The sequence below is a fragment of the Sparus aurata genome, chromosome 12 (genome assembly GCF_900880675.1).
Source record: "Sparus aurata chromosome 12, fSpaAur1.1, whole genome shotgun sequence".
NCBI classification, from domain to species: Eukaryota; Metazoa; Chordata; class Actinopteri; order Spariformes; family Sparidae; genus Sparus; species Sparus aurata.
In genome coordinates this window covers 3,859,518-3,884,626 of record NC_044198.1, presented here as the reverse complement: position 1 = coordinate 3,884,626, position 25,109 = coordinate 3,859,518, and the positions used below count along the sequence as shown (strand labels likewise).

Sequence of the window (25,109 nt, the reverse complement as noted above, 5' to 3'; positions counted from 1 at the left end):
CATTGTGGTGTCAGTTTCCCAAAATCAGACATGAACTAAAAGACACAATATATAGGGCCTCTTGTCACACACACACTGACTACAAAAGGTTTACACCACAACGGGTCATGAAGTAGTGACTGGTAAGTCAGGGGAATCTGTTTTGCAGAGCACCTTTAGGGTTTAATTAATTTTTTAAAATATCAATATTTTGTACCGTAAATCGATAATTGTATCACAAGAGGAAGTGATTTGATATATAGTGGAACAGTGATTTGTCATCCCGCCCCCAGTGACATAATGTGGATAACTGGAGAGAATTTTATCTCAGTGTTGTTCTGTTGCATGCTTGAGTTAGTGCTGACCAGTCAACACACAGATCCATCACCACATCATTTAGTAGAAACCAGATCATGCTAGTTTCCATCAGTTTCCTGTGCAGCTGTCTATAGCTGTAGAGATTTTAAACTGCACAACTTCCAGTGTCAATAAATGCCAAGCGATCAATCACATTCATATAACACCCATACAGGGTTAGTAATATGCAGCTGTTAGAAATGAATATATACTTTTAATGGACTGGTATCAGATTGGTACTCTGTATTGGCTGATACACAAGGTTCAGGTATGTTTATCAGCAAGGACAAATTGGTATCAACTCTTAACAACTCAAAATAGGAGCTTTCAGTAAACCAAACTGTCCCATCAGTCAATGTTACTCCAGTGTGGCTCCAGTGGTACTAATTCATCATCATTTTAAAATGTTTATATTAGATGTTGCTGTAATACCAGTTTAGGATCATTGCTTTAGAGATGCAGTCCTACGTTGGTTCGGTCCGTATGTTAAGAAGAGAGGTATTTACTGAACAGATGGCAGAGTGCTAACATTTTAACTATTAATCAGCTTGTGTTGTGTCGTTCTTTGGAAATCGATAGTGTTGCTCTTTGAAATGTTCCCCATGTTCTGTTTGAGTGCTTGACACACATCATAACCTGAAGTTGTGTTGCTACTATGTGTATATTTGGTAGGATCCCTACGATCTTTAGATGTAGTAGCTCTTCTCTAGAATACATAAGCCACAAAGAAGACTTAAGACACAAATGATTGATATGAGAGCAATATAAAGTCCTGCTGTGAAGACAGACACGCACACACTCAGTCTTGTGTGATGTAATGTAACTTAATGTAAGTAACTAATTTGACCTATCTGCTCAACGGGAATTTGGATTTAAATGAAGGTGTAATGGATGTTAAACACACAACTCTTGACAGTTCACTGGTCTGACTTGACTTTCATTCATGGTCAATCTGTTGTGACCCATTTCCAACCCGCCTTTACATCTAGCATGTTCTTGAGATATGGCATGTCATGTAGTTCTCCCACCAATAGGCGGCAGACATCACATAGGGCCATGAAGAAAAATAGAAAACAGACTCCGCTCGCTGCAGAGGCCTTCTCCATTTTCCCACATTAATGATGTCTTTCTGCCTTTGTTATGGCATTGTGTTTGATAAGACAGTAGAAGATAATTCAGAAGCAGGTGAATTTTGGGAAAAACAGAAGCTGTTGTTTTAGTAATTAGTAATAAGATAATAACAGAATGATGATAAAAAGGAGAGCAATAATTAGTAATAGGAACAAGTCCAGACTTCAACAGCAGGTGTCAAAGTGGCATTTCTGACGGGGAGCCCTTGTGTCATGAATGAATAGGAAGTGCACTGCCTGCAGTAACAATGGCTGCTTCTGGAAAGAGACGTAGTTGTTGATTTTTCTAAATACCACAGACTGAATTACATTAATCTCTATTGAAATAGTAACTAATTCCAGAGACCGATCTCTCACATTGGAGTACAAGAACTAATCGGCTTTATGTAATAAATGCTGTTTTCATCTGTGTGCCCGCTGCCGCTTTGTGGTGATCACAGCTGTTTAGTCAAGTCAAAGAAAAGGAGCCGTCAACGCCCCTGGTTTTGTCAGTGTGACCGTGACTGAAAGCGGCTGTTCCAAGCCATACATTGAAGAGTTGGCAAAGCTGCTAACGATGAGGGAGAGCTGTGTTCCAGTGGGCTTTACTCACTTGGCTTTTGTGTCTTACACCAAACGTGTGACCTATGTAGAGTGGGTTATTATATATAATAATATAATAATATAATACAGAATAGACGTTGAAGGCACTTCTCAAAGGTGCCTGACAGGAAGTAGCTTGCGCATGCGTCCTCAATATGTTTAATTGACATTATTGCATAATATTAGCTATTATTTACATTATGGTGGAACAGATCTTCGTGTGTTTGTTGATGTTTTATTTTGAAAGAAAAACTAGGACGTTCATCTGCGTGATAAAATAAGGAACCTCTCAAAAGAGAAAATGAGAAAGCGGAAGTGAAAGGGGGATTTCTCTCTTGCCTCTGGACTTTATCTCCGTAACCAGGGTAACGCTAGCTTCGTGGAAACAGGCTTCAGCATTAAAAATGCTAGCTTGGCTAATGCACCAGCAAACTTACAAAGCTAGCTGTGTGAAAGGTGCCACGCAGCTACTATTTTGTCAAATCCCTCTGAAGGGAGTTACCGCCAGAAAGTAGATAGTGAATTGTTATTTTTTTTTCTTTAGCCTGAGCAAACACGTCCATTGATGTTAGCATGTTTACAGACGAAGCCCTGGACTCAGTGAGTATCCAGTCTCAGTGGAGGAAATCTCAGCAGTCGGCGCAGGAGTCGGTATGTTTGACCAACACGATTGCGAAGTTTATCTCTCTAACTGCTGTTAGCATTAATCACATGTAACGTTCAGGTGTTGGAAATTGGAAATGTAACAGCCACAGGTGCACAGAGGTCAAACCATACTGGTAACCCCAGAGAACAACGTTTGGCTTTAAACAAATGCTACTTGATATTGAGATTTCTTAAAATGAATTTATTTGACACATCAATTCTTATAAACAACATATTTTGGAAGAATATTACAGTCTTCTAAAGTTGTAACACTCACATAAACAATTAAACTCTACACAATGGCATATGTGGCCACTCTAGTCAGAGAGCATCAGTATCCACCTGCTGAAGTGTCATTAATGGTGATTTCAGTTACGGTTTGATTGATGGGCATCCTTGTGCACTACGTAGTTTTGGAGAAGAAATCCAAACTCAGAACTTTAATATTTATAATATTGATGAGGTAATTATATACAAGCTCAGAAATATGTCTCCCCCCCCCCCCCAAAGCTGTTCTGAGAGGTCCCAGAACACTATTTGAAGCTAGAAAGGTGGCAGGGTCCGCCACATATAAACGAAGTAAAACAGTGCTGTATCAAAAAATCTGAGAGTTTGTTTATGCATTCAGTCAATGAATATTTTCTCTTCTGATTATAATTTCTTGCTTGAAGTTACATTTTATTTGCTGGAATTTCAGAGAGGCTGTCAGACCAAAGCGGTGCATAGAGCTGAGGCAGAGATCCAGACAGTGTCGACTACCATCACCGGTACGCAAACGGAGCCAAGGCACCAGGCTACAGAGCAGCTCCTCCAACAGAACCACAACGAGCTGGAGTCCCCTGGCCTGAAGGACTTCCTGCAGCGGGTTGAGGACAGGGTCATCAGAGAGCTGGTGAGAAATGCCAAGAGTCACGCCTTCGATGGGTTCCAGGTGAACTGGGAAGATCACAGTAGTCTGGTAAGAAGGACCAATGAATCCAACAAAAATGGTGCCAGTTTTGTAAGCCACAGGATAATCTGGAAGTCTGGAGTTGTTACAGTGACTCTTCATGGATAGTTCTTTTTTTGTTCTGTAGGTTTCATGCCTCCATCGCCTTCAACATCCCAGTGCTGTAGAGAGAGGCCTTCATGTAACTAGTGTGTCCTGGAGCTGTACAGGTGCAGTTATCGCCTGTGCCTACGGACGGTATGTCAGTGTTTCACCTGATGCATTTTTGGCGTACCTGTATATTTTATTTGAAATTTAGGATACAAATAATTAACAGGAAACATCAACAAGTGTTGTAGAAGCTTTCCTTATGTCATAATGTGGTCAGTGTGGGTCGTATTTGTGAGTGTGTGTTTTGATGGGCAGGATCGACGATGGAGACTGGAGCACTGAGAGGTCATACGTCTGCACGTGGAACCTGGACCGTCGAGGCCTGAACCCCAAACAAGCTGATCTGGTCTTCGACACTCCCACTGCGGTCACCGCGCTGAGCTGCCACCCCAACCAGCCCGCCCTCATCGCAGGTACACTGTATGTCACCTTATGAACTGATTACTGACTCTCTCTGCAAGCTTTTACCCCGGAGCAGACCAACTCATATACAAACATTTCATCTAAACTTCAGGTTTTCTAAAGTAATTAAATGGTTTGCATTTTCATAGCGCTTCTCCAGTCTAACGACAGCTCAAAGCGCTGTCCAATACATGCCACATTCACACACTGATGCAGAGGCTGCCATGCAAGGTGCCAACTGCTCATCAGGAGCAATTTGGGGTTAAGTATCTTGCTCAAGGACACTTCGACATGCAACTAGGGGGAGCCAGGATTCAAACTGGTGACCTTCCAATCACTAGACCACATGCTCTACCCACTGAGCCACAGCCGCCTATGTTGTGCCCATTAAACACGTTGTGCTGTCAACCTGAGAAAAAGAGAAGATTTGAGTTGTCAGCAGATTACATTTCAACATATTCTGGTATTGTTTTATATTAATGTAGCACTCTGTAGTTTAGGTGAAGAAATGTTAATGAGAAGAGAAAGATCTTCATTGGCTGGTTTCTTTCTGCCTGAACAAACTGAATACACAAACTGACCTTAGAGGACAACACAATTTAATGTGGCGGACCCTGCCGCCTTTCTAGCTTCAAACAGTGTTCTGGGACCTTATTTGTGTTTATTCACTTATGGGAAGAAAAAACAACATATTTCTGAGTTTGTATCATTACCTCAGTAATATCGTAAATATTTAAATTCTCAGTTTAAGTTTCTTCCCTGAGGTTCTTGCAGTAAGCATTCATTGAGTTCTTATAAGATGCTTATTAAAAGTAATATGACGAAACATGTGTAAATAATAGCATAATAAACATGTTTAATTTTGGATTGTAGGACAGTTATAAGAAACCTGTCAATAGTTGGTAGGCTTCAGAATGTTAATGAACACGTTATGAGTTTCTTATAATTCTTTGTATATAATAGGATTACAAACATATTTATTGAGTTTAAATAAGTCATCTGACCTTGTAAAGGAGCTCAGAATAAACTGTTTTAACTGTTTCACTGAGGTCTCTGCAATCGCACTGAGGAAGAGCTGTGTGTGTGTGTGTGTGTGTGTGTGTGTGTGTGTGTGTGTGTTGCTGTGGCTGCAGTGGGTCTGTACAGTGGAGAGGTTTTGGTGTGGGACACCAGTCGGACTCAGGACCCTATACTGGTTCAAAGTGGGATGTCAGCAGACAGCCACAGAGAGCCGGTTTATCAGGTGAGTCAGCACAGTCTGTTTTGCTTTTTCTATTCAAACGCTGCTATTAACCAATCAGCATGGTCCACTACTGATACTTGATACCATACTTGGCCTGTTTGATGCCAGTGTTGAGCATTAGTGTCTGGATATACACCTTGTGTTGAGCTCAGCTGAAAGTATAAGGGTGCTGTCTGTCATTATGAAACATCTTGTTACTGTGGAGTCTCTGCAGAAGAGAATATGAATGAAGAACTTATCTGCAACACTTCAACCATGTGTGTGTGTGTGTGTGTGTGTGTGTGTGTAGGTTGCGTGGGTGCCCCTGCAGAAGAAAGGAGAATTTGGGGTGCTCAGTGCCAGTTCAGGAGGAAGGGTGCTGCTGTGGACCTTGGACTCAGACCAGGGCAGGTTGGTCCTGATTGATGCCTATGCTTTGGTACGACAGCAGGTTCCCCACAGCAGCTGCACTGGCTTCAAGGTGAGTCTCACAAAAAATAAAAATAAAAATTCCTTGAACAGATGAAAAGATGAGACTCCGTTTATTGTTGTTACATTTGATGAATGATTGTCCAGGGACCATTCAGGATCACTCACTGTTAACTTTACATGCATATAAATGAAAAGTGTTTTGATGGCATATGACTGTAAATGCAGGAAATTTATCAAAGTGATACTGAAAGGATCAAAACTTTAAAATTAAAAAATATAGCAGCAAGGCAATGTCCTTCTGTCTGTCCACTCAGGTGGATTGTCTCGCGCCATCATCAGGTCAATATTTAACCCTATTGTCCAGTATTTTGGTAGCAAACACCTGTTTACCAATGACATAGCTATTAGCCTCAGCCATATTTAGTGTTTATAGTGCTAATCACAATGCTAGCATGCTAACACACAGAACTAAGATGATGACCGTGATAAACAGCATCAACTGGTTAGTTTTAAATATAGAGCATTTACAGCCCACGCTTATTTGAAATGTCCATTCCTGTGAAAGAAGAAGCACCAGATCATCCTTGGCATCATGACTGATCCCTCTTTAAAAGTGTTTCAGTTTGAGTTTAAAATGAAATAGAAAAAAAGCAGCTTGTCCAAATGAGGATTCAACTAAAGGCATCTTCCCTTCAAAACTTAACACATGTTTTATTTAAGAACAGCCTACAATGTTGTTACTATTGGCTCCCTGTCCAAAATATGAATTGCTTGATTGTAAATCATAATGAGATTGATGTTGAAGACATTGTGAGGATGTTGTTTAGCTGAAAACATTACCTCACAGAGCTGCTAACATGGCCGTGGACTGACTGAAGTCGCTAGACTGAGACAGAGCTACTCAAATAATTTATGTTTCAGAAAAATCAAACAATCAATCTTTATTCCTACAGCGCCAGTTCACAACAAAAGTCATCTCATCATACTTAACAAGTTGAGCGGATCTAGACAACACTCTTTAATTCATTTACAGAGACCCGTGAGTCTCCCATGAGTAAACAGCTGGCAACAGTGGTGAGAATAGACTGCCTCTGAACAGGAGAAGACCTCAGGCAGAACTGGACTCAGTGGTTGGTGGCCATCTGCCACAACCAGAGATAGACGGTGGGGTAATAAAAGTATAATAAGAAGACAATAAGAATAGGAGTTGAGCAGGACCACAACAGATAGAAGATAATGGTTGATACGTTTTTCTAACCATGAAGTGATCACCAGAGCCTTGGAAACGGTTTCAGTCTGAGCTTGGGTTAACCAGCATGTGTTTTCTATGGCTACTTCACACAGAGAGCATTCAGGTGAATGAAGGGTATTCTGCTCACACACACACAGGTCACATTCACATGGATTGTGAATGCTTATTAGGTGAAGACTGACTGCATTTATTTTGATAAATGGAATTGTTTGATAACCACATATATGAATGACATATACCTCAACAAACTAACCAAATACATACCATTTCTGTCATTTAAACTGAATGATTCTCGAACTGTTGGTGCGTGTTACAGTGCCGATTATAGAGTGAATAACATGTGTCGCTTTCTGTTGCCCATAGGCCCGAGGTAGCAGCACTGTGGGCGTCACCTCCCTGGCCTTGTCTCCCTGGGACTCTGACACCTTCCTGGTGGGCTCCGATGTTCCTTCTCAACCCAGACACTGGCTGCAGCACCCACCGAGGGCCACAGTGTGACACTGAGAGCCCCAGCCGTCTTCTCATTTAGGCCTCGCAGCGGCCCCGTCCACTCTGTACACTGCTCACCTTTTCACAGGTCACAGCTCTGCTCACCCACACATGATCATTACTGGAGTGATCAGCAGACATGTTACAGGTGACTCTACAGTGACTTTTTCCTGACATGTCTTGTGTTGCCTGCAGGAACCTGTTTGTGAGTGCAGGGACTGATGGTCTGGCCCACATCCACTCTCTCCTGCAGGCCAACCCGCTGCTCTCTCTCAGGGTTTCAGACTCCTATGTGTTCCAGGTGCAGTGGTCACCAACCAGACCGCTGGTGTTTGCTGCAGCCACCGGACAAGGTACAACATGAGGACTTTGTGTATGGACGGTATAAATACACTTAATTTGGTGTTAGAGCGTTGACTTACTATAAAACATGGCCTGATTCATATCTTTTTAACAAGTGTGATGTGTTATTCTAGTACAACACAAAATATGTTGTGCTGTGTAATTGCACCATTGGTATGTGATGATGCAGACAGAGGTATCCTTCTTGACTCTGACACCCTGTGTGTCTCTCTCTAGGTGAGGTGCAGATATTTGACCTGGGCCGCAGGTCTCTGAGGCCAGCAGCTATCATCGAGCCGGGAGGTGTGGGCCAGGCTGCAACTTGTTTGGCCTTCAACTGTCAGAACCATAACCTCTTAGCAGTGGGGAAGACAGATGGGACAGTTGGTGTTTGGCAGCTCAGTGGAGATTTGATGGAACAGAAGCCCAGAGAGAGCAGCCAGCTGGAGCAGATAGCCAATCAGGCGGTGGGATGAGACACACAACCCTGGGACAGTTCAAGTCTGCTTCACATCTCAGTTTTTTTTTTCTAAATGCTCACATGTCAAAGACGGTCATTAAATTGTGGAAATGGAATTAAAACAACAGAGTATTGGTTTCCAGTTCTAACCAGTAGCGTTTATTAAAGCACACTGCAGTTGTTCAGGTGTTGTTACAACATTATTCTTACTATTAGGTTGTTAAATTCATCAGAAGCACAAGCTAAAACAGCTAAAACAATCACATTCAAATGCAGACAGATTCACTATGCTATCATGAGAAGCACGAAGAGTTAAGGGTAGAGCGAGATAAATAGTACAGATAGTTGTTATTAGTGAGTATTCCTAGTGTCACAATCATGCAGTTTCAGCCATGTGTTCGTGTGGAAGTGTGTGTGTGGGAAAACGCATCCCGATTGGTCACTGGTGGGCGAGGGATCAGTTGACAAAGAGTGAGCGGGTGAATTCGACAAAGTCGAAAGCTGATGGCAGCTCGCGGCCCTTGCTGTCGAGGTAGGGCTTCATGTGTGAGAGGCAGTAGTCTGCCTGCTCCTTGGTAAGGTTCTGAAAAGAAGAAGACGACATTTAGACCTCCATGAAGATTCTACAATCAGACTCAATCCACAGAGTGAGCAGTGAACACATCTGACCTGGTAGAGCTCTTCTTTAGTGACGTAGGGTTTGTTCTCAGTGCTCAGAGCTCGGAAGGCGCTCTCTATCTCCTCACTGGATTTGACGTTCTCTGTCTCGCGGCTGATCATGAATGCCATGTACTCCTGCAACGATACGTTGCCATCCCTGCAACAACACATTCCTCATAGTTAGACAGCAAACACAACAGTATTCGAAACACCACACAGCCATACTGCTGACACTTAACACCCCTAAAAAACTCATTTATTAAACATGTGACAGACCTGTTGGGATCAACAGTATCCAGTATGGACTCAAACTCAGGATCTGGTTCGCCTTCTTCCACCATGGGCAGGTCGTAGCCCAGCGAGCGTAGACATGACTTGAACTCTTGATGGTTCAGGCGGCCAGACTTCTCCTTGTCGAAATGCCTGCAAATAAACAGGTGTAGATGAGGATGTGACTTGTCAGATCAGACACAGTAATATGTCATGATAGAGTCAGGTCAGAGACACTCACTTGAACATCATGCTGAACTCCTTCAGAGCCTCCTCCGTCACTCCAGTGGTGTTCCTGGGAGAGAAAGATGGAGGAACATGAGCACGATGCAGCATCAACACTGCCTTAAATTTGCAACCTTAGGGGTCGCTGAATTCCATGGACATGTTGGTGTGTACCTGGCCTGTATTTGTTGCTCCAGGTTGTGCTGCATTCTCATTCCCAGTTGGTCTAGTTGGTCCCACTGCTGGGCCAGGCCCACTGTGCTGTGCTCTGTATACTTGTTGTCCAAGATTAGCGCTTCCTCCATAGCTGCACCCAGGTCTTCAATCTTCTTTAACTGGCTCCGCATAGCCCGGATTTCCTGGTGCTTACGCTACACACACAAACACACACACACACACACACATACAAACACAAACACACATCAATAAAACCTGTCACATGTTGTCCAGCCTACACCTCAGCTCAGAATTCAGCTAACAGGAAAGTTGCTTTTGGATTACTTGTTCAACATGTAGTTATTTGCAACAGTGAGTGATATTTACCTTGGTGGCTTCTAGCTGGGACTCCAGGGTACCAGACTCTTCCACCATACATGACCTGACACCAACAAAAAGTAATATTAGAAAAGAAGCAGCACAGTCTGGTCAAACTACTGCATTCACTCTGACACACATTGTTAGGAAGACTCGCATCCTCTACATTCAGTATCCACCAAACCTTTCTGAACCACAATTAAATGGAGTGTTTGAAGGTGAAAATTAACTGGATACGGGTGTGAAATTAGGCAGGTCACTATTGTGACTAAATATCTTCACATTTGAAGGTGGACCTATTTGCTGTCTTTACTGCCATAGAGTGGAGCTGCATTCATGCCAGGAATCTACTGGTAACCCAAACCATGCAAGGCAAGGGCTACTGCACACAGAAGTGGAAACTGCACCAGTGCATTAGTACTTCATGAATATGAAAGTCAGTTTTCTGTTACAGAGGATGAATAGTGCAACCTGATGTCACTGCACACAAGCTGACAAATGACCCACAATGACCCAGTGGGACCAGATTATACTACATTTTTCTTAAATTTTCAATCGTACTGTTCAGAGTGTGTGTTTATGTACAGTGGAAGCCGATAAAGAGCAGTTTCCATCCCTGACGTACACACAGTAACAAGGTGACAACTAGCCAGTCCACTGGTTAAAGCAGTGCTGACTGCAGCCTGGTGCTTTGAGTCTGAGGACTGGGTGAATGTTAGTACAGCAGGAACGTACTGAGCACACCGGAGTCCAACATGTTGTTTTTAGATTTAAGTGCATGAGGTCACACAGCCCTGACGGCACCATGTGGGTCAGAATAAGCAACAAAAAAAAATAGAGCAAGGCTTGAAAGAGGTTGACCTTCCAGAAAGATCATCAGCAACTTGGTACTGATAGACACAGATAACCCGTCGATAGGCTATGCTATTCAAAGAGAGGATGGGGAAGGAGGAAGGACCAGAGATTAAACATCAGACAAGAAAACAGAGCTACAACACAGGGCATGTCAGAAAGTCATCATCTACATCAAGGAGAAATAAGGGGCACATGTTTTAAGACTGGTCCTGTAACGCCCACCTTTGTCATCAAAGACTTGCCTTCATCATCACATCATACTCACACACACACACACACGCGCGCACACACAAAAAAAAGAGATATTAACCCATCCAGAAGATAGGTCCTGATCAGCACAGTAATCCCAAGCACCAGCGAGGAAGCAGCCAAGAGAAAGGAGGGATGGAGAGAGAAGGGAGGGATGGAGAGAGAGAGAGAGTGGGGGAAAAACAAATACACGTTAACATGAGGTAACGACAACAATCATTGCAGACAACTCTGAAAACATGACATGCTAAAACACCAGTGTGGTCAGTGGTGAATGTGTTTGCCAGCTTGCCCTTGAAATGAAGAACAGTGTTCGAATGTGACGTTTGTGCAAGACAGGAACACTTCACCAGTGAGCATGCTGAGCTTATCAAGTGGCTTTACAGGAAGACAAACAAGGCAGAAAGCCCCTTCACACACCTGTGATATAACCTAGCAAGTCAACAGGTAATGTGTGACTATCACACAGCTGAGCCATAATTAAAAATCCTCTCTAAAACATACAGTCATGCTGGGTTGAAATGTTGATGTGTGACATAGATACAGAGACAGAGACAGTACAGTCTATCTAAGCCTTCAGCCGAGATGTGTGAATTTTCAGCTAGAAGAACATGTCCTCTACCTGGTCTCCTGCAGCCACTGGTGGAAAGCGTTTGCGTGCTGTGCGAACTCCTGCCGCAACTTGTCGTTTTCCTCCTGCCTCCTTTGCTCCTTCTGCAGCTCCAGCTCTCGCTCCTACACACATTTACAGACAGAAAGACAGCAGCAGGGTAAAATACACTGCAAAGTAGTTGCCACTACTGGAAATATACAGTAAATGTCTCAAACTCCCAGAGGGTCCAGTATTATGCTCATTTACAAATTAAATGAGCATAAATGTTCTGATACTTTCACAGTATTTATGTAGTACCTAGACCTGCTGTATAATTAGAAAAGGCACTGAAATCTCAACTGACCCCTTATATATTAGTATACATGATACAAATATCCAATACTGTAGAAAGTGACATTTATTGACCAAAAATTCCTCGCCAACTGTAAATGTTATATGTATTGGGCTAAAACACATTGAGGTACAGGTATGTTGGCTGGAGATGAAACTGTGGAGACCTTGATGATCTTTTGCAGGTTTCTCCACGTCTCCTCCAGGGCCTCCATGGTGAACCAGGTGTAGGGGTTGGACACCACCTGGTAGCTCTTAATGTGATGGTCCAGCTCGGCCAGCTGGTTGAAATCGGCCTGAGCCGAGCTCAGCGAGGAGCGGAAGGCCTCGTGGGCCTCACGCAGCGCCCGAATCTCCTCCAGAGAGTTGCACCTCACTGGGTCTGTCAGATCCTCCTCTGCATTCTCAAACCAGCTGTTGAAGGCTGATGCTTTCTTGGCAAATGTCAGGAACAAGTCCTCAACCTGGAGTGGGTGATGAGAAGATATGATCCTTAAAACAAGTCCAATGTACTTGATATTACCTGAGGTTTGTTAAAATGCTTAAGCTCTATCTTAAGCAAAATCACTTTCCCACAGGATGCTCTACCAGCATATTTACCTTTCTGAAGTGCTCCTGAGCCTCCAGAAGCTTCTTCTTGCGAGCAGTTGAGTTGGACAGCAGCTGGTTCCAGCGCTTCATCAAGGCAGCATGACGAGCTTCTATGGCTTTTGATTGGACGTGCTGGGCAGCCAGCAGCTGGTCCTTGAGAGCTGTGATGTTGGTGATACCCTCCTGCTGGAAGGCCTGGAGACCAGCATCAAATGTCTCCTGCAGACAGACACAGACAAGATTTTGTAAACGGGAAAACTTAACAAGTACTAAGGAAACTCTGTTTCAGAGGATGGAGTACCTGCTTGGTTAGCAGAGTCTGCACAGAGGAGAGGTCTCTGCCATAGTCATCAGTCTTCAGGCTGTTCTCTTTCTCACCTAAATACAAAGCACAGCCACAGGTTCAGTTGAAGCTTTTTAGCTATAGAAACAAACAGTCCCTCCAGTATTTAGAAAATCAATAGAAGTCTCTTATTTTGAAATGAGACTGCTCCTATAGAAAAAGAAGACGGGTGCGTACAGATCCAGGACTCCACCACATCCGCCTTCCAGTTGAACTGCAGGAAGGCAGAGTTCTCATCCAGCTTGGCCTTCCTCTGAGCTGCTGCCCTCTCCAGCTCAGACACTTTGCCTCGCAGAGCCGACATCTTGGCACTGATGTTGTCCACATGATGGTTATTCTGTTAGAAACACAGAAGAAACATTGGAAATTAGAATCAGGTCCATTATTCTTGTGTTTTTAAAACGTTCTCTTGATGCTGCAGAGTAGTACCTTCTTGATGAGCTCCTCTCCATTAGCGCACACATCGTTGACTCTGTCCCTGTGCACAGTGAAGTCAGTCTCAAATGCTTCATGCTTTTTCAGCAAACCCTGTTGAGGAGAAGTGTTTCCTTGACACTCAGTAAACCTCATCACTTCTATCAGTTCACTAAAACACTTAATTTACTGTTCTATAACAGAGGGCTGTTAGAAAAAAGAAGCACCTGCACAGCAGCCAGCGTATCTCCATAGTCCTCACTCCCCACTAGATTCAACTTCTCATTAATCCAAGCTTCTTCCTCTTCCACGTTCGCCACAAACTGCTGGTACTCCAGCGACTCCTCCAGCCTCTGTCCCCTGGGAGCAAACACACGTTGCTCATTCTTACACACCTACTTCAGTCTATGTGTCTGCCTGGCGAGCTGTGTACAGTTCAGCTGGCTTACCTTGCTCCAGATAAGTCTTTAAGTTCCTTCCAGTGGTCAACAAACTGGGCAAGCCTCTGCTGGATCTCCTCCTGGCCGATGGTGTTGTCATCAGACAGTTTCTTTCCAGTATCCAGCACCGACTAAGAGCACACACACAACATGGTAACCAAAGATAAACTAGATTCCTGTATATATCGGAGAGATCATATGCAACTAACAGATGCTTGATTGACTGATGATATGATTAATACGGACATCTAGGCTTGAAAAATGGTATATCAGTATATTATTTTTTTTCTTACAGGTACACAGTGGATCAATAAATGAACCTCTTACCTGAATGGCCGGCTCATGGGCTCCGAGCTCAGCCTCCAGCCTCTTGTGTTTCTTCCTCAAATTCTGTACTCCTGTCAAATCACGTCCGTAGTCCTCCGAACTTACGAGCAGCTTCTTTTCTCTGTGTGGGGTCAGGGCAGAAAACGTGGAGGTTTAAGTTAAGTGTGTTTTACCATAACCCAACAGAAGAAAGGAAGTTATCATCTCAGCCCATCTCCAGCACAATTCCTTTGCAGATGATTGAACTCTCTTACTTGATCCAAGACTCTTCATCATCCAGGTCCCTGAAGAATTGATGCAGACGGTGGGACTCGTTGAGTTTAGCGCGGCGACCGGCTGCCATGCTCTTGATCTTCGTGAAGCGGCCATTGACGGCATCACGCTTGTCCTTCACCTGTGATGTGTCAAATGCGTTGCTGGCCATCAGACTGTCTGCTTGGCCGTTCAGATCTTTCAGACGATCCTGCAGGGAGCAGAAAGGAGGTCAGGGGGTCTCACTGTGACTCTGGATATATGAATGTATTTTCAGGGTTTACTCCCAACTCTTTTTGTCACCAACCAGCTTGTAGACCAACTGCCTAGGTGGGTATTTTGTGATGATTAATGTACTGAAATGAGGTATTGTGTGTTCACTGCATTACAGCTGACCCTTATGTGAAGCCATTTGTAATAATGACGTGCATACCTCATGGGCTGAAATGTCAGCCTCCAGGAGCTGGTGTTTCTTCAGCAGGTTGTTAACTGAGGCCAGATCCTTGCCATAATCCTCAGAGGCAAGAAGAGCTTCCACCTGGCAAACAACAAACCATCAGACCTGCTGGACATTGCTTCGTCAGAGTTTTTACACACTTCCATGAATGCAGTTTCTCACCTCAGAGAGCCAGAAGTCAAAGTCCTTGATGCCTGTGTTGAAGTTCTGCTGCTTGTTGGCCTCTTTAAGTTTCTGGCTCTTCTCTGCAGATTTGTTGACAAGGAACTGCCACTGTTCATCCAGAGCACTGAGGCGTGCCTAAGGAATGGATGAGTCATGTTTGAACAAAGTTATTTTATTTCTTATTTTGACACGAAAACACAGCATTTAAATTCACTTCTCACACACCTTATGGAGAGCTAAATGACCTTGGTTTATAACCACAGCCTTCTTTTGAGCAGGCACGTTAATAACACAGATTCTGTTCATTTTGTTCACCAGTTGTCATTTATACTATAGAGCTACCGACTCACTACCTGTCAGAAATTGATGTGAGGATTGATGTGAAGTTTTTTGTTGTTCTGTCAACTCATAGAATTAACTTAATTAAACCAGAGTAAATTCACCAGCAGCAGATGATACTGTAGCCAACAAAATTAATAAACTAAAATATGTTTTTCAATTAAAATTAAAAAACAAAACAATTAACAGGTCAACTCTACCTTGTAGGATTTTTTCCAAACTGGGCCGGCACAGTTGCCAAAATGCTTTCCAAGCATCTCTCCTACTTCTAGCCAGAACTTTCTCAAGCTCTTACATGGTTGGTCCCAGATTTGTTGTCCTGACCTGTAAGGCCTAACTTTTTGCCCTTGATTTTTTAAAGATTGTAAATCTAATTCTGCTGTTGAGCCATATCTGATGTGTCTGCTGAATACCCGATACCTAATCAATATTTAAAGCTCCTATGATGAACTTTAATTTTTTGTTTATTCTGGTAGCCCCTTTGGACAAAAGATGACGATGGTAAACTTTGTATTAGCGCCATACCACCAGACTACAAAGCTTCATCTTTTCTCGGGCTCACCATCTTCAGCACACTGCCATTAAAAGATGGTTTTAATTTCACAACTTATTTGACCTGGAGAAGTTGGAATTGGTCCTGGTGACAGTTATTAAGAATAATTATAACAGCTATTTAGAAACAGTCAACCGTCTCACTGATGGCCTTATGTAGATTAGATAGAGGCATCAGTGTCAAACGAAGAGCAGTTGAAAGTTCCTCGTAGTTCGTTTAAGAATAAACTTTTACTTTATTATACAGCAATCACAGTATGCACACATGATGAATATACCTTGACTGCATCCTCACTGCCAGCACAAGCTCCTCTTTGGATCAGGGCGTTGCCGGTATCAATGACTCCACGGATTCTGTCTGCGTTGGCATGAAGCTCAGCCTCAAATGCCTGATGTTTCTGATGCTTACTCTGACAGCACACAAACAGGCAGGAAGAAACATGGACACAAAATGAGAACCACGGGGTGGACAGGTTCCTGCTTATGGTGTAAATGCTCAGAACTCTCCTTAAATTGAGAAAAAGTCATTTAACACTTAGCATTATTGCATTCTTAAGCAATTAATTTGACCACTAATGATAAAAAAAAAAACTTTATCCAAAGCATAATGAGGCTGACATTAATGTCAAATGTTAATTAGTTCATAAAATTGTTTGGAACAGCAAAACTAGAAGGTGGAATATAAAATAATTACTTCAACACAGGACACAGATCATGACAGACAGTATGTCGGACACTGACAAAAACACACGACAAACAAGTAAACATATAATGCCGTATAGAGGAAAACATCTGCAACAGCGCGAACTTTGAAAAAAAACTTGTTGAAAGAAGAATCACTTCAAAGTTGCTTCATGTTTGTATTTTTTTTTTTAAGTTGCTTTATCTTCTCGGCTGGCCTACAACACCCTCTTTGTATATACTGTCTTTAGTATCATCATACACAGGAGCCAGTTAAGGACCACTGATTGCTTCTCACAATTTAGAATTTATCAGCTTTTCAGCAGTGTCGAGCCATCCTTGCTGTGCTATGACTCTACCTCAATTACATTTCCAAGCTAATTCAATGATTCTGACTCAAACATCTGAAGCAAGTTTGAAGATAACCTCCCTCAAGAATTAAAAATAATGATGGAAGCCACACCCAACAACTAGTAGCCTTCTATGACAAACATACCTAGAATGAAATACAAAAATGAACACAGCAATAAGCTTTTTTTTCTTTTTTTTTTTTTTTTAAATTAAAGTAATTAAAACCCAGATGGAAAAGAAGCTGGCACTAAACGGTGCTGATGAGGGACAAACTCAAGATGGACGGAGTGCTCATTCTACATCGTGTCTACACACACAGCAAAGACGTGGACACATGGAGGAGAACCTGCTCGGTTGTTAGTCAGCTGACAAACTACTTAAACTTACCAGCAGCTTGGACAGCTATAAAAAAAAAAAATAAGACAGTGGGAGAAAAATTCAGTCTCACTTCAGACAGGACACAGGGAGGGATTTGACATTGTTAAAGGAGAGTGTCATCAATAAAACAAGACAAACAGATAAGCAATTCTAATTTAGCCCAGGACACACGACTGACTTCCTTCAAACTCCCCTGCTCTAGAATCAGTTACCATCCGTGGAATGGTACTTGTATTATTTACAATCCCTGTAAAAACAATTAGGTGCCATCTTTTATATTCACTGAACTGATCAGAGGAATTTACAGTCACACTCCTCTCAGACTAGCTTACGATGCACTGAACTTCTGTGAATTTGACCTGTTCTAGTGGAAGCCATTTTTGTACCTGGATGTTGGTTGGGTCCTTGTAAGACTCATCAGTTGCAGTCTGAAGCTTCTCGCTGATCCAAGCCTCAATTTCGTCCACGTCCCTGCTGAACTGCTGCAAGGTCTGGGATTCACCCAGCTTGGAACGCTTTTCGATCATCTGGGCCTTCAGGTGGCGCCACCTTTCAAACATCAGAGTTTTAAGTTTACAAATAGAGCTCAAACACAATTTTTCTTTTTTTGACAAAGGTTGCCTTTAGTTTGCTTACTAAATTACCAAGTGGTTCTGTCCTGTCTCAGTTGAAATGCTAAGAAAAATGTCTTTCCTACTGCTGCCCATCTAGGAACTGGTTTAGATCTTATCCCTGTTCAGATTGACAATGTGAGTGATGGTACTTGAAACTACACTGGGAATGTCTCTCTAAATGCTGAACATTAGTAAGGGTGCATATATGGAGTAAAGGAAAACGATTCTTCTGCTCTGTCTTATGTTTTGTGTTCTACCTGTCAAGGACTTCCTTGCGGCGGTTGAAGATCTCAGGTTTGGCATAATGGTCAGCTCCAATTAGCTGTTCAGCAAAGGACTGCAGAGCAGCAATCTTCTCCTCCTGTACAGCAATGCAACATTTCATCATTAATGGAACACAAGTGTGATCAATTTTCAAGCTATTAATGAGCAGCAAAACATTTTACTGACCTGCACATTAATGGCCTTGTCAAAGTCTTCATGTTTCTTGATGAGGGCCTCCACACTGTCCAGGGAGTCACCCTTGTCATCACTGGCAAGGAAGGCTTCTCGAGCTGCCATCCAGTTCTCAGCCTGCTCACAGTCCCTGTTGAAGAGCTACAAGGGGACAAATGAGAGTCAAAGAGACAAAGAGAGTTAGTAAGTCAGCGGAGGGTCAAGGACATCTGTCAGTCGACACAATAGCTGTTTCTAGTGGGGCATGCCATGGGCTCAACACTTCAGTACCTGGAGCTCAAGGCACTGGTCTAACATCATGCGACGCTGCACCCAGGCCTTCTCCAGGTCAGCACGCTCACGGTCTAGAGCCTCCAGTTTCTGCTGAATCTCGGGACTAGCATAGTGGCCTCGCACCAGCAGCTGCTGGCCGAACTGTTCAAAGGCGTGGAAGGTACCAGCACGCGCATCAATCTCTGTGCGGTGTTCCTGAAAAGATGGAAAAAGAAAAGAAAGATGGATGGTCAAAACCGAGAGGACAAAGGCATCAATTTTGTACAGAAAATTAATAATAACAATTCAATACCTGGTGTCTTTCCAGAAGGGCCTCAGCTCCGGTCACATCCTTGGCAAGCTCCTCTGAGGACACCAGTCCTCGGATGCCATTAATCCATGACATCAGATCTCTGTGTAAAAGGTGACGAGTTATAGCCAGAAAATTACCAAAAGCAAACTGTATCCCATTTTCACTCTAGTTCATCACCTGAACAAATAAATCTGACAATGACATCCAACAGCTGTTCTCACCTGAAGTCAGAGAGGAAGCGCTGCAAGTCGTGAGAGTTGCCAAGCTTGTCTTTGCGCTGGTCAGCACGTCCTACCAGGCTGCTCCAGGCAGTGTTCAGCTCAGTGCATTTCTCCTGGATGTCATCCACTGCTTCAGGGTGGGACTGAATGAGACGCTCTGCTGTCTCCCCAAGAGAGTTCACCTGGGCGGGCGAGGAGGAAAAATTAGGAAATGCCTCAAGAGACTAAATACACTTACACCAACGATTTGATGGTAGATCAGCTACAATCTCACATTTTGACTAAAAGATAATCTAACCTTATCACCCAGGGCTGCCAGGTCTCTCTCAAAGCCTTCATGTTTGCGCTGCAAAGCCTGGACACTGGCCAAGTCGTGACCATAGTTGTCAGTGTTGAGGGCCTGGTTCTTTTCCTCAATCCACTCTTTGGTTTCATCAGCATCCCTGAGCAGGAATGAACACAACTTTGGTCAAATGTTGTAAAGTGCATCTGTACGCTTGTTGAAACATCTGGAAGTGTTTTATGTGCAAGTAAGCACATGGTTTCAGTTTAAACACTGCACAAGAAAACTTTTTTTTTTAGCTATTAAACATCTTGATTCTTGTAAGAAGCAATTATTACAGTGCTGTCCACTAGTTGCTGGTTTGAGGAAAACTGAGTAATAAGAAATTAAAACACAAAACATTATTCCTCAATTGAAAACATTGAGGGGTTTAGTTTGCTGCTATATTGTTAATTAGTCTAGTAAACATAGATATTGCTGTGTAAATGATATTATTGAGTCTGCTGACTTTTTCACATAGCTTTTACCATCATTCCTATTATCATACTGAATTAGTATTGTTTGACTTTATCTTTTCATGTGATAGTGTGTGCTTGTTTCTTGTTGGGAAAAAGTGCATATGGTTTTGCTGTAAGCAGTTAGTAATGAGAAAATATTTTTTCCATTAGAGATAATATCAGGCAACACAAGCTTTGGTAACAGTTGCTATAAGCAGACCATCACGTTGATTGAAAAAAAAACTTAATTATGAAGCTTTTTAAATGTAGGTAGAAACCAGAAGGCTAGCAAATTGTCATATGAAAGCTTGTGTTCAAATAAGAAGAACTAAACAAATTGGAGTTATGATGAATATTCACAGGTCTGAAACCAGGTGATCATGTAACCCCCAACTCTGGAAGATTAGGCCAATGTTCTTTCTCTCAATCCCATTTTTTTTCCCACGACAAATGTGATGCCAGCCAGATTTGTTAGAATCTGGAATGGGATCTGTACAAGGCCAACACTTTTTCTGTATCACCCCGCTCAAACCCAAACATCAAATTTGTGAGTCAGAATTGTATGGTTCCGGTAACTTCATGTACATGAAAGTGCAGCTTAACAGAGCTTGGTGTAGGTTATGTAAAATACACCACACCATGTGTTTTCTAACAGTCTTCAGCTCTTACCTGTGGAATCGCTGCACCTCATGGGCACTTCCCAGCATGTTGCTCCTATCTTCAGCAAGCTGCTGCAGGGACCGCCAGCGATTGTTCAGCTCCTACACACAAAACAGTTGGCATTAAAAATACACTCTGCACTCTTCAGGGTTTGCCAAGCCCTTCTGCGGCCTGTTTATTCCAGTTTTGTTCTCAAAATTTACAACGATTTGCAGTATAGTAGGTGAACTACGCACACCCTCAAGAGGGAATCAGAGTGATTGAGCCATTAACATTAAACAGCAACATCAGATAAACTTTGAGATCATTATTTGAAGGTAAGGGATGCTAAATTAAATATGATCATGCAAATGCAATGTGCATTAGATGTGCATGTGACTGATAAGCACAGACAGTGATGGACAAACAAGGGCAGGTGCATGATGGGGGTGAGATGCACAGGACTGGATACATGGGAAGAAAATGACAGAGAATGAGATCAAAGACAATGACGGCAAAAAGGATGCTAAAGACTCAACTTATGTAGTATGCCAACAATCATTCATACTACAGTCAACAAAATGGATGATAACAAGACAAACAGATGCCATGAGAGAGAAGATGGAACCAAACCAAACCACTCTTTGAATTAGTTTGAGTCGGGTTTCAGAGAACAGGACAAGACTGATCAGGTGACACCGTGACAGAAACCATGACGACGGGGTTAGTTTTCTGACCACAATGCGGGACAGGGGAGCTAGGGAGGGGGAGGTTGGGATGGACTAGTTAATCTTACCTTGATAGTATTAAAGTTAGCCGTTGTTTGAACAGCCAAGCGTATATTCTATAGTCAACAAAACATGGTAGAAAGAGGTAGGGAAAAGGAGGAGGACAAAAACAGAAAAAACACCACACCAGTCAAGAGTAGTATGGAAACTCCCAGGGTTTGTCTTTGTCTTCTCCAAAGACCAACCAAGACATTACACCAGTCAGGGCAGAGACAGAACTGCAACCATGGCTGGAGCTGAACCAGCCCCAAACATTATATTATGATGAATCAAACAAAACATTTGGAAATGACTTGAGACATCTCGGGACATCATTTTAAATTTCAGAGAGATTTAAAAAGGCTTGGGAACTCTCAGCTCCCATTTGTCTCATAAATGTCTAATCATATTCCATGCAGATATGTAACATTATCCACATGCCGATAAAATGTCTCTGGGCATGATTGCAGTTAATACAAGAAGTGACACACCAGTATCAAACATCAACCCAATGCTGAACAGTCATGCACAGTTACAGTATCAGATCAAGACTGACAGTCTGTCAGGTCTTTGCAGTTGATGCATTTTTTATAAAAAAAAAAATTCATAAAACAATTGAATGCTGGAATGCATTTGGTTGATACGGATTAACAGTTAGAGGACGCTCACCTTCCATGGAGATGCAGTCTTGGAATCGGCTTCATCCTGTTCCAAGAAACATAAATGTCATTGTTGTGATATCTAAAACATTTCCCAAATATCAAGCAAAATGTATGTAAATTACAGAAATGATTCTAACCTTGCCGGGTGCAGCACCAAGCAGCTCTTGTTGCTGCAGATGTAAAACACAATTTCCATAAAAATCCAACAATTAAAGCACGTAAATTGATTCATACGGTTAAACCAGGAGGGTAGAACTTACTTGAGCCTGAACCGCAGGGGCCTCCTCAGCCATGAGACCTTCAGACTCCAGCTCAGAAGCTACTTTGTTGATGTCCCTCAGACGAGACTCATTGGCCTTCAGGTCCTGGACCAAACAAAAGAGCAACATCATACACTTTCTGTCAGACATGACATGTTCAAGCAATCTCAACAAATACACAGAAGGTAAGAGTGAAGTCACGGCAGCAACAAGGAGTTTTTAACTTGTTAAGAAACATTATCAATTCAATTCTGATGACTATACATATGTAAATGAAACCATCAGTGAGAAGATGAGCAATCTCTTTATAGTCATTCTTCAGGTTTGTCCCTGGCTTCAATTCAGACTAAATAATTTACAGAATGGTTGGAATAATGGTGGATGTAAGTCACGGCGGTTTACTTTGGTAAATTATGACAGTTTCAATTTTAGGTGCCAGTCACTTTGTCAGAAAGACTGATATAAGAATAGCTAAAAAAGCGTTTGCGTTGAGTTACAGAAGCTAGTGGAACAAAGGGTTAACTTGGACATGACAGAATGACTTCTGGTAAAGGAAAAACATTTTCAAAACTGCGTCCATTACCTTCTGGAAGTCGTCAAACTTCTTCTGCAAGACCTCGACCTGTTCCAGGTCAGAGCCGACTTCTTCGTTAGTGAGGGCACTCTCCTTCTCATTGATCCACTGCTGAAGCTCATTGGCCTCGCGGAATAACATAAACTTCTTGCAGCTCTTCTCTAGCATGTCCTTGCGTTTCTCTCCCAGCTCCATCAGGGTGCCGTACCTTGGGAAAAGTCACAACCATATAATGAAATCGTGTAATGTTCATACAAAAGCTTAATGTTTACGTTTATTTTTCAAAGACTAAAAATGACAACTGATGATGGAGAATAAGCTTGAAAGGAATTTGTATTTATTACTCATTTCTGGGATAAAAACCAATGATTCCCAAAACAAAAAACGTGAAATCATCCTGTAGAGCTGAAGTGAACAGTCAAACCAATTGGAAGAAATTTTGATAGGAGTCCAGGAGTTTATTAGAATTTGATTGATTATACCAAAATGATCAATGGAAAATGTAATGATTGATTGATCATCATCATCATTGATTGAACATTTGCTGGTTGCCCTAAACTCCTGTTGTTAAACTGTGAGACATTGAAAACCATTTATGTAATGCAGACTTTATTTAATTGTTTCAGCAAACAGATGAGGTCTAGGAGAACATCTTGATAACAGTATGCTACTGTAGGACCAAAACTGATAATAAGCCAAGTGAGGTGGCTTTTAATCCTTGATGCCTACCAATGAATACCAGCCTTTCAATAAATTGCTGTGATTTAATCCCAATAGGACAGCATGTCTCAAGTAACTGTCACTGTCTAAAGTAACTGGCTGACTTGAATAAAGACGCAATGGCCCAACCCTACCTTGGACATTGAGATTACCTATGCAAAAGTGAGTCAAAGCGCAACATGTGCATAACAGAATGGCTAATGACAGACAGAAAATAAGCAATTCACATCCATGGGCAGGCCTGGGATGAGAGGGATGTTAGGGATGAGCGTCAAAAGTACTTCTATCCCTGTACCGAATAGAAGACGGGGTGAAGTTGACACAGTGTCACACAACATCAGGGTTGTTCGGGTTGGGAGGGATGTAAAACTGCTGATGAAATTTAGTGGTATCACGATCACAAGAACACTCAGAGGGACGCTGGTTCCTACTCACAGCTCTTCCACCTGCTTCATGCGCACAGACACGCTGCAGGCCTCCTTGGTGACAAGCCTGCTCAGTGGCAAGGCGAACGCACAGCAAGGCAAGATTTAGTTGTTAAATACAGCAAAGGACAGCAGAGGAGACAGAAAGAGGCCAGGGGGAAGGTCATTAGTGTTAGAAAACTGAGCAGAGAATATGATGTCATGGAAGTAAGAGAGGTTAAAGAACAGAGAAAGACTGAAAAGGGAATAATCAGATAAATCTAGTTGGAAAAGAGAAATTAGTTGATGAGAAAAATACAGAAGGTTAGGGTTTCTTACTGATTCTCAATCTGGTCTTGGCGCAGTGCAATGCTACCATGCTCATCTAGCAGGTTTTCCCTGGAAGAGGACTGGGTGGGGTCAAGCTTCTTCACATAAGCAGCAGGAACAAAGCCCTGGCGATCGTTCACCTCCACCTTCCACCAGTCCTGTAGGAAGGAGGACACACAGAGGAGTAATATCAGCATGTGATCACAAAAAGGGCTTCAATGGCTGTTTAATTTCACTAAATTACAGGATATCTTTATTGATAATACTAACAACAACAACAGTACTTGTATATAAAAAATTCCAAAATTGTATGTTTCATGATTAAAAACAATACACAATTTTACATTTCAGACCATTATGATTACCATATCTGTACCATAAAAAATGAAGTAGAATGAACGGGCTAGGTTTAGCCTGAAGTACAGTTAATGGTGCAGTCAAATTGAGCTGGTTTGATCTATACCTTGTTGGTGCTGTTGAGCAGGGTGAGGATGTCTCCCTTCTTCATAGTAACTTCTCGGGGACTCTTCTCCTGGTAGTCATACAAGGCCAGGACCAGCTCTTTCCCAGTCTCATCATCAGTTGGTGCCACTTGTTGCTGTAGAGTTAAAAAACAACATTTTGTCTCATTATCTCACCACTGATTACCAGAGAATTCCTAAAACGGACTAGCAATAAGAGGCTTCACTGTGCATTGAAA

The 25,109-nt window shown here is 42.4% G+C and overlaps 2 protein-coding genes across 9 annotated transcripts in view; one reads left to right on the top strand and one right to left on the bottom strand.

Moving 5' to 3' along the window:
• Positions 1 to 2,354: 2,354 nt before the first annotated feature.
• dync2i2 (dynein 2 intermediate chain 2) lies at positions 2,355 to 8,540 on the top strand. Its single transcript, XM_030436730.1, is given in 10 exon segments — positions 2,355 to 2,699; positions 3,391 to 3,651; positions 3,770 to 3,879; positions 4,048 to 4,205; positions 5,328 to 5,437; positions 5,727 to 5,897; positions 7,464 to 7,536; positions 7,539 to 7,677; positions 7,785 to 7,942; positions 8,169 to 8,540. Coding segments are annotated over 10 exon segments (1,497 nt in total). The 5' UTR covers positions 2,355 to 2,621; the 3' UTR covers positions 8,408 to 8,540.
• Positions 8,528 to 25,109, bottom strand: part of sptan1 (spectrin alpha, non-erythrocytic 1) — a 33,056-nt gene continuing 16,474 nt past the window's right edge. For 2 of the 8 annotated variants that reach the window (XM_030436722.1, XM_030436723.1), the window contains exons 20-56: positions 24,873 to 25,007; positions 24,419 to 24,567; positions 24,111 to 24,167; positions 22,965 to 23,163; positions 22,382 to 22,486; positions 22,259 to 22,291; positions 22,129 to 22,164; positions 21,489 to 21,536; positions 20,723 to 20,814; positions 19,572 to 19,716; positions 19,274 to 19,455; positions 19,053 to 19,152; positions 18,758 to 18,955; positions 18,482 to 18,628; positions 18,289 to 18,392; positions 17,804 to 17,966; positions 17,427 to 17,441; positions 16,286 to 16,417; positions 15,114 to 15,251; positions 14,928 to 15,032; positions 14,497 to 14,705; positions 14,243 to 14,363; positions 13,925 to 14,046; positions 13,703 to 13,835; positions 13,491 to 13,589; positions 13,239 to 13,398; positions 13,020 to 13,096; positions 12,728 to 12,937; positions 12,295 to 12,591; positions 11,807 to 11,919; positions 11,246 to 11,263; positions 10,090 to 10,144; positions 9,721 to 9,917; positions 9,563 to 9,616; positions 9,328 to 9,474; positions 9,061 to 9,208; positions 8,528 to 8,974 (exon numbers count right to left, since the gene is read on the bottom strand). In XM_030436722.1, the coding sequence (XP_030292582.1) occupies positions 8,849 to 8,974; positions 9,061 to 9,208; positions 9,328 to 9,474; positions 9,563 to 9,616; positions 9,721 to 9,917; positions 10,090 to 10,144; positions 11,246 to 11,263; positions 11,807 to 11,919; positions 12,295 to 12,591; positions 12,728 to 12,937; positions 13,020 to 13,096; positions 13,239 to 13,398; positions 13,491 to 13,589; positions 13,703 to 13,835; positions 13,925 to 14,046; positions 14,243 to 14,363; positions 14,497 to 14,705; positions 14,928 to 15,032; positions 15,114 to 15,251; positions 16,286 to 16,417; positions 17,427 to 17,441; positions 17,804 to 17,966; positions 18,289 to 18,392; positions 18,482 to 18,628; positions 18,758 to 18,955; positions 19,053 to 19,152; positions 19,274 to 19,455; positions 19,572 to 19,716; positions 20,723 to 20,814; positions 21,489 to 21,536; positions 22,129 to 22,164; positions 22,259 to 22,291; positions 22,382 to 22,486; positions 22,965 to 23,163; positions 24,111 to 24,167; positions 24,419 to 24,567; positions 24,873 to 25,007 (4,569 nt within the window). In that variant the 3' untranslated portion in view covers positions 8,528 to 8,848. Of the gene's footprint in view, positions 8,975 to 9,060; positions 9,209 to 9,327; positions 9,475 to 9,562; positions 9,617 to 9,720; positions 9,918 to 10,089; positions 10,145 to 10,941; positions 11,005 to 11,245; positions 11,264 to 11,806; positions 11,920 to 12,294; positions 12,592 to 12,727; positions 12,938 to 13,019; positions 13,097 to 13,238; positions 13,399 to 13,490; positions 13,590 to 13,702; positions 13,836 to 13,924; positions 14,047 to 14,242; positions 14,364 to 14,496; positions 14,706 to 14,927; positions 15,033 to 15,113; positions 15,252 to 16,285; positions 16,418 to 17,426; positions 17,442 to 17,803; positions 17,967 to 18,288; positions 18,393 to 18,481; positions 18,629 to 18,757; positions 18,956 to 19,052; positions 19,153 to 19,273; positions 19,456 to 19,571; positions 19,717 to 20,722; positions 20,815 to 21,488; positions 21,537 to 22,128; positions 22,165 to 22,258; positions 22,292 to 22,381; positions 22,487 to 22,964; positions 23,164 to 24,110; positions 24,168 to 24,418; positions 24,568 to 24,872; positions 25,008 to 25,109 lie in introns of all 8 variants that reach the window. The other 6 variants (XM_030436728.1, XM_030436725.1, XM_030436724.1 and 3 more) reach the window with 6 other exon arrangements.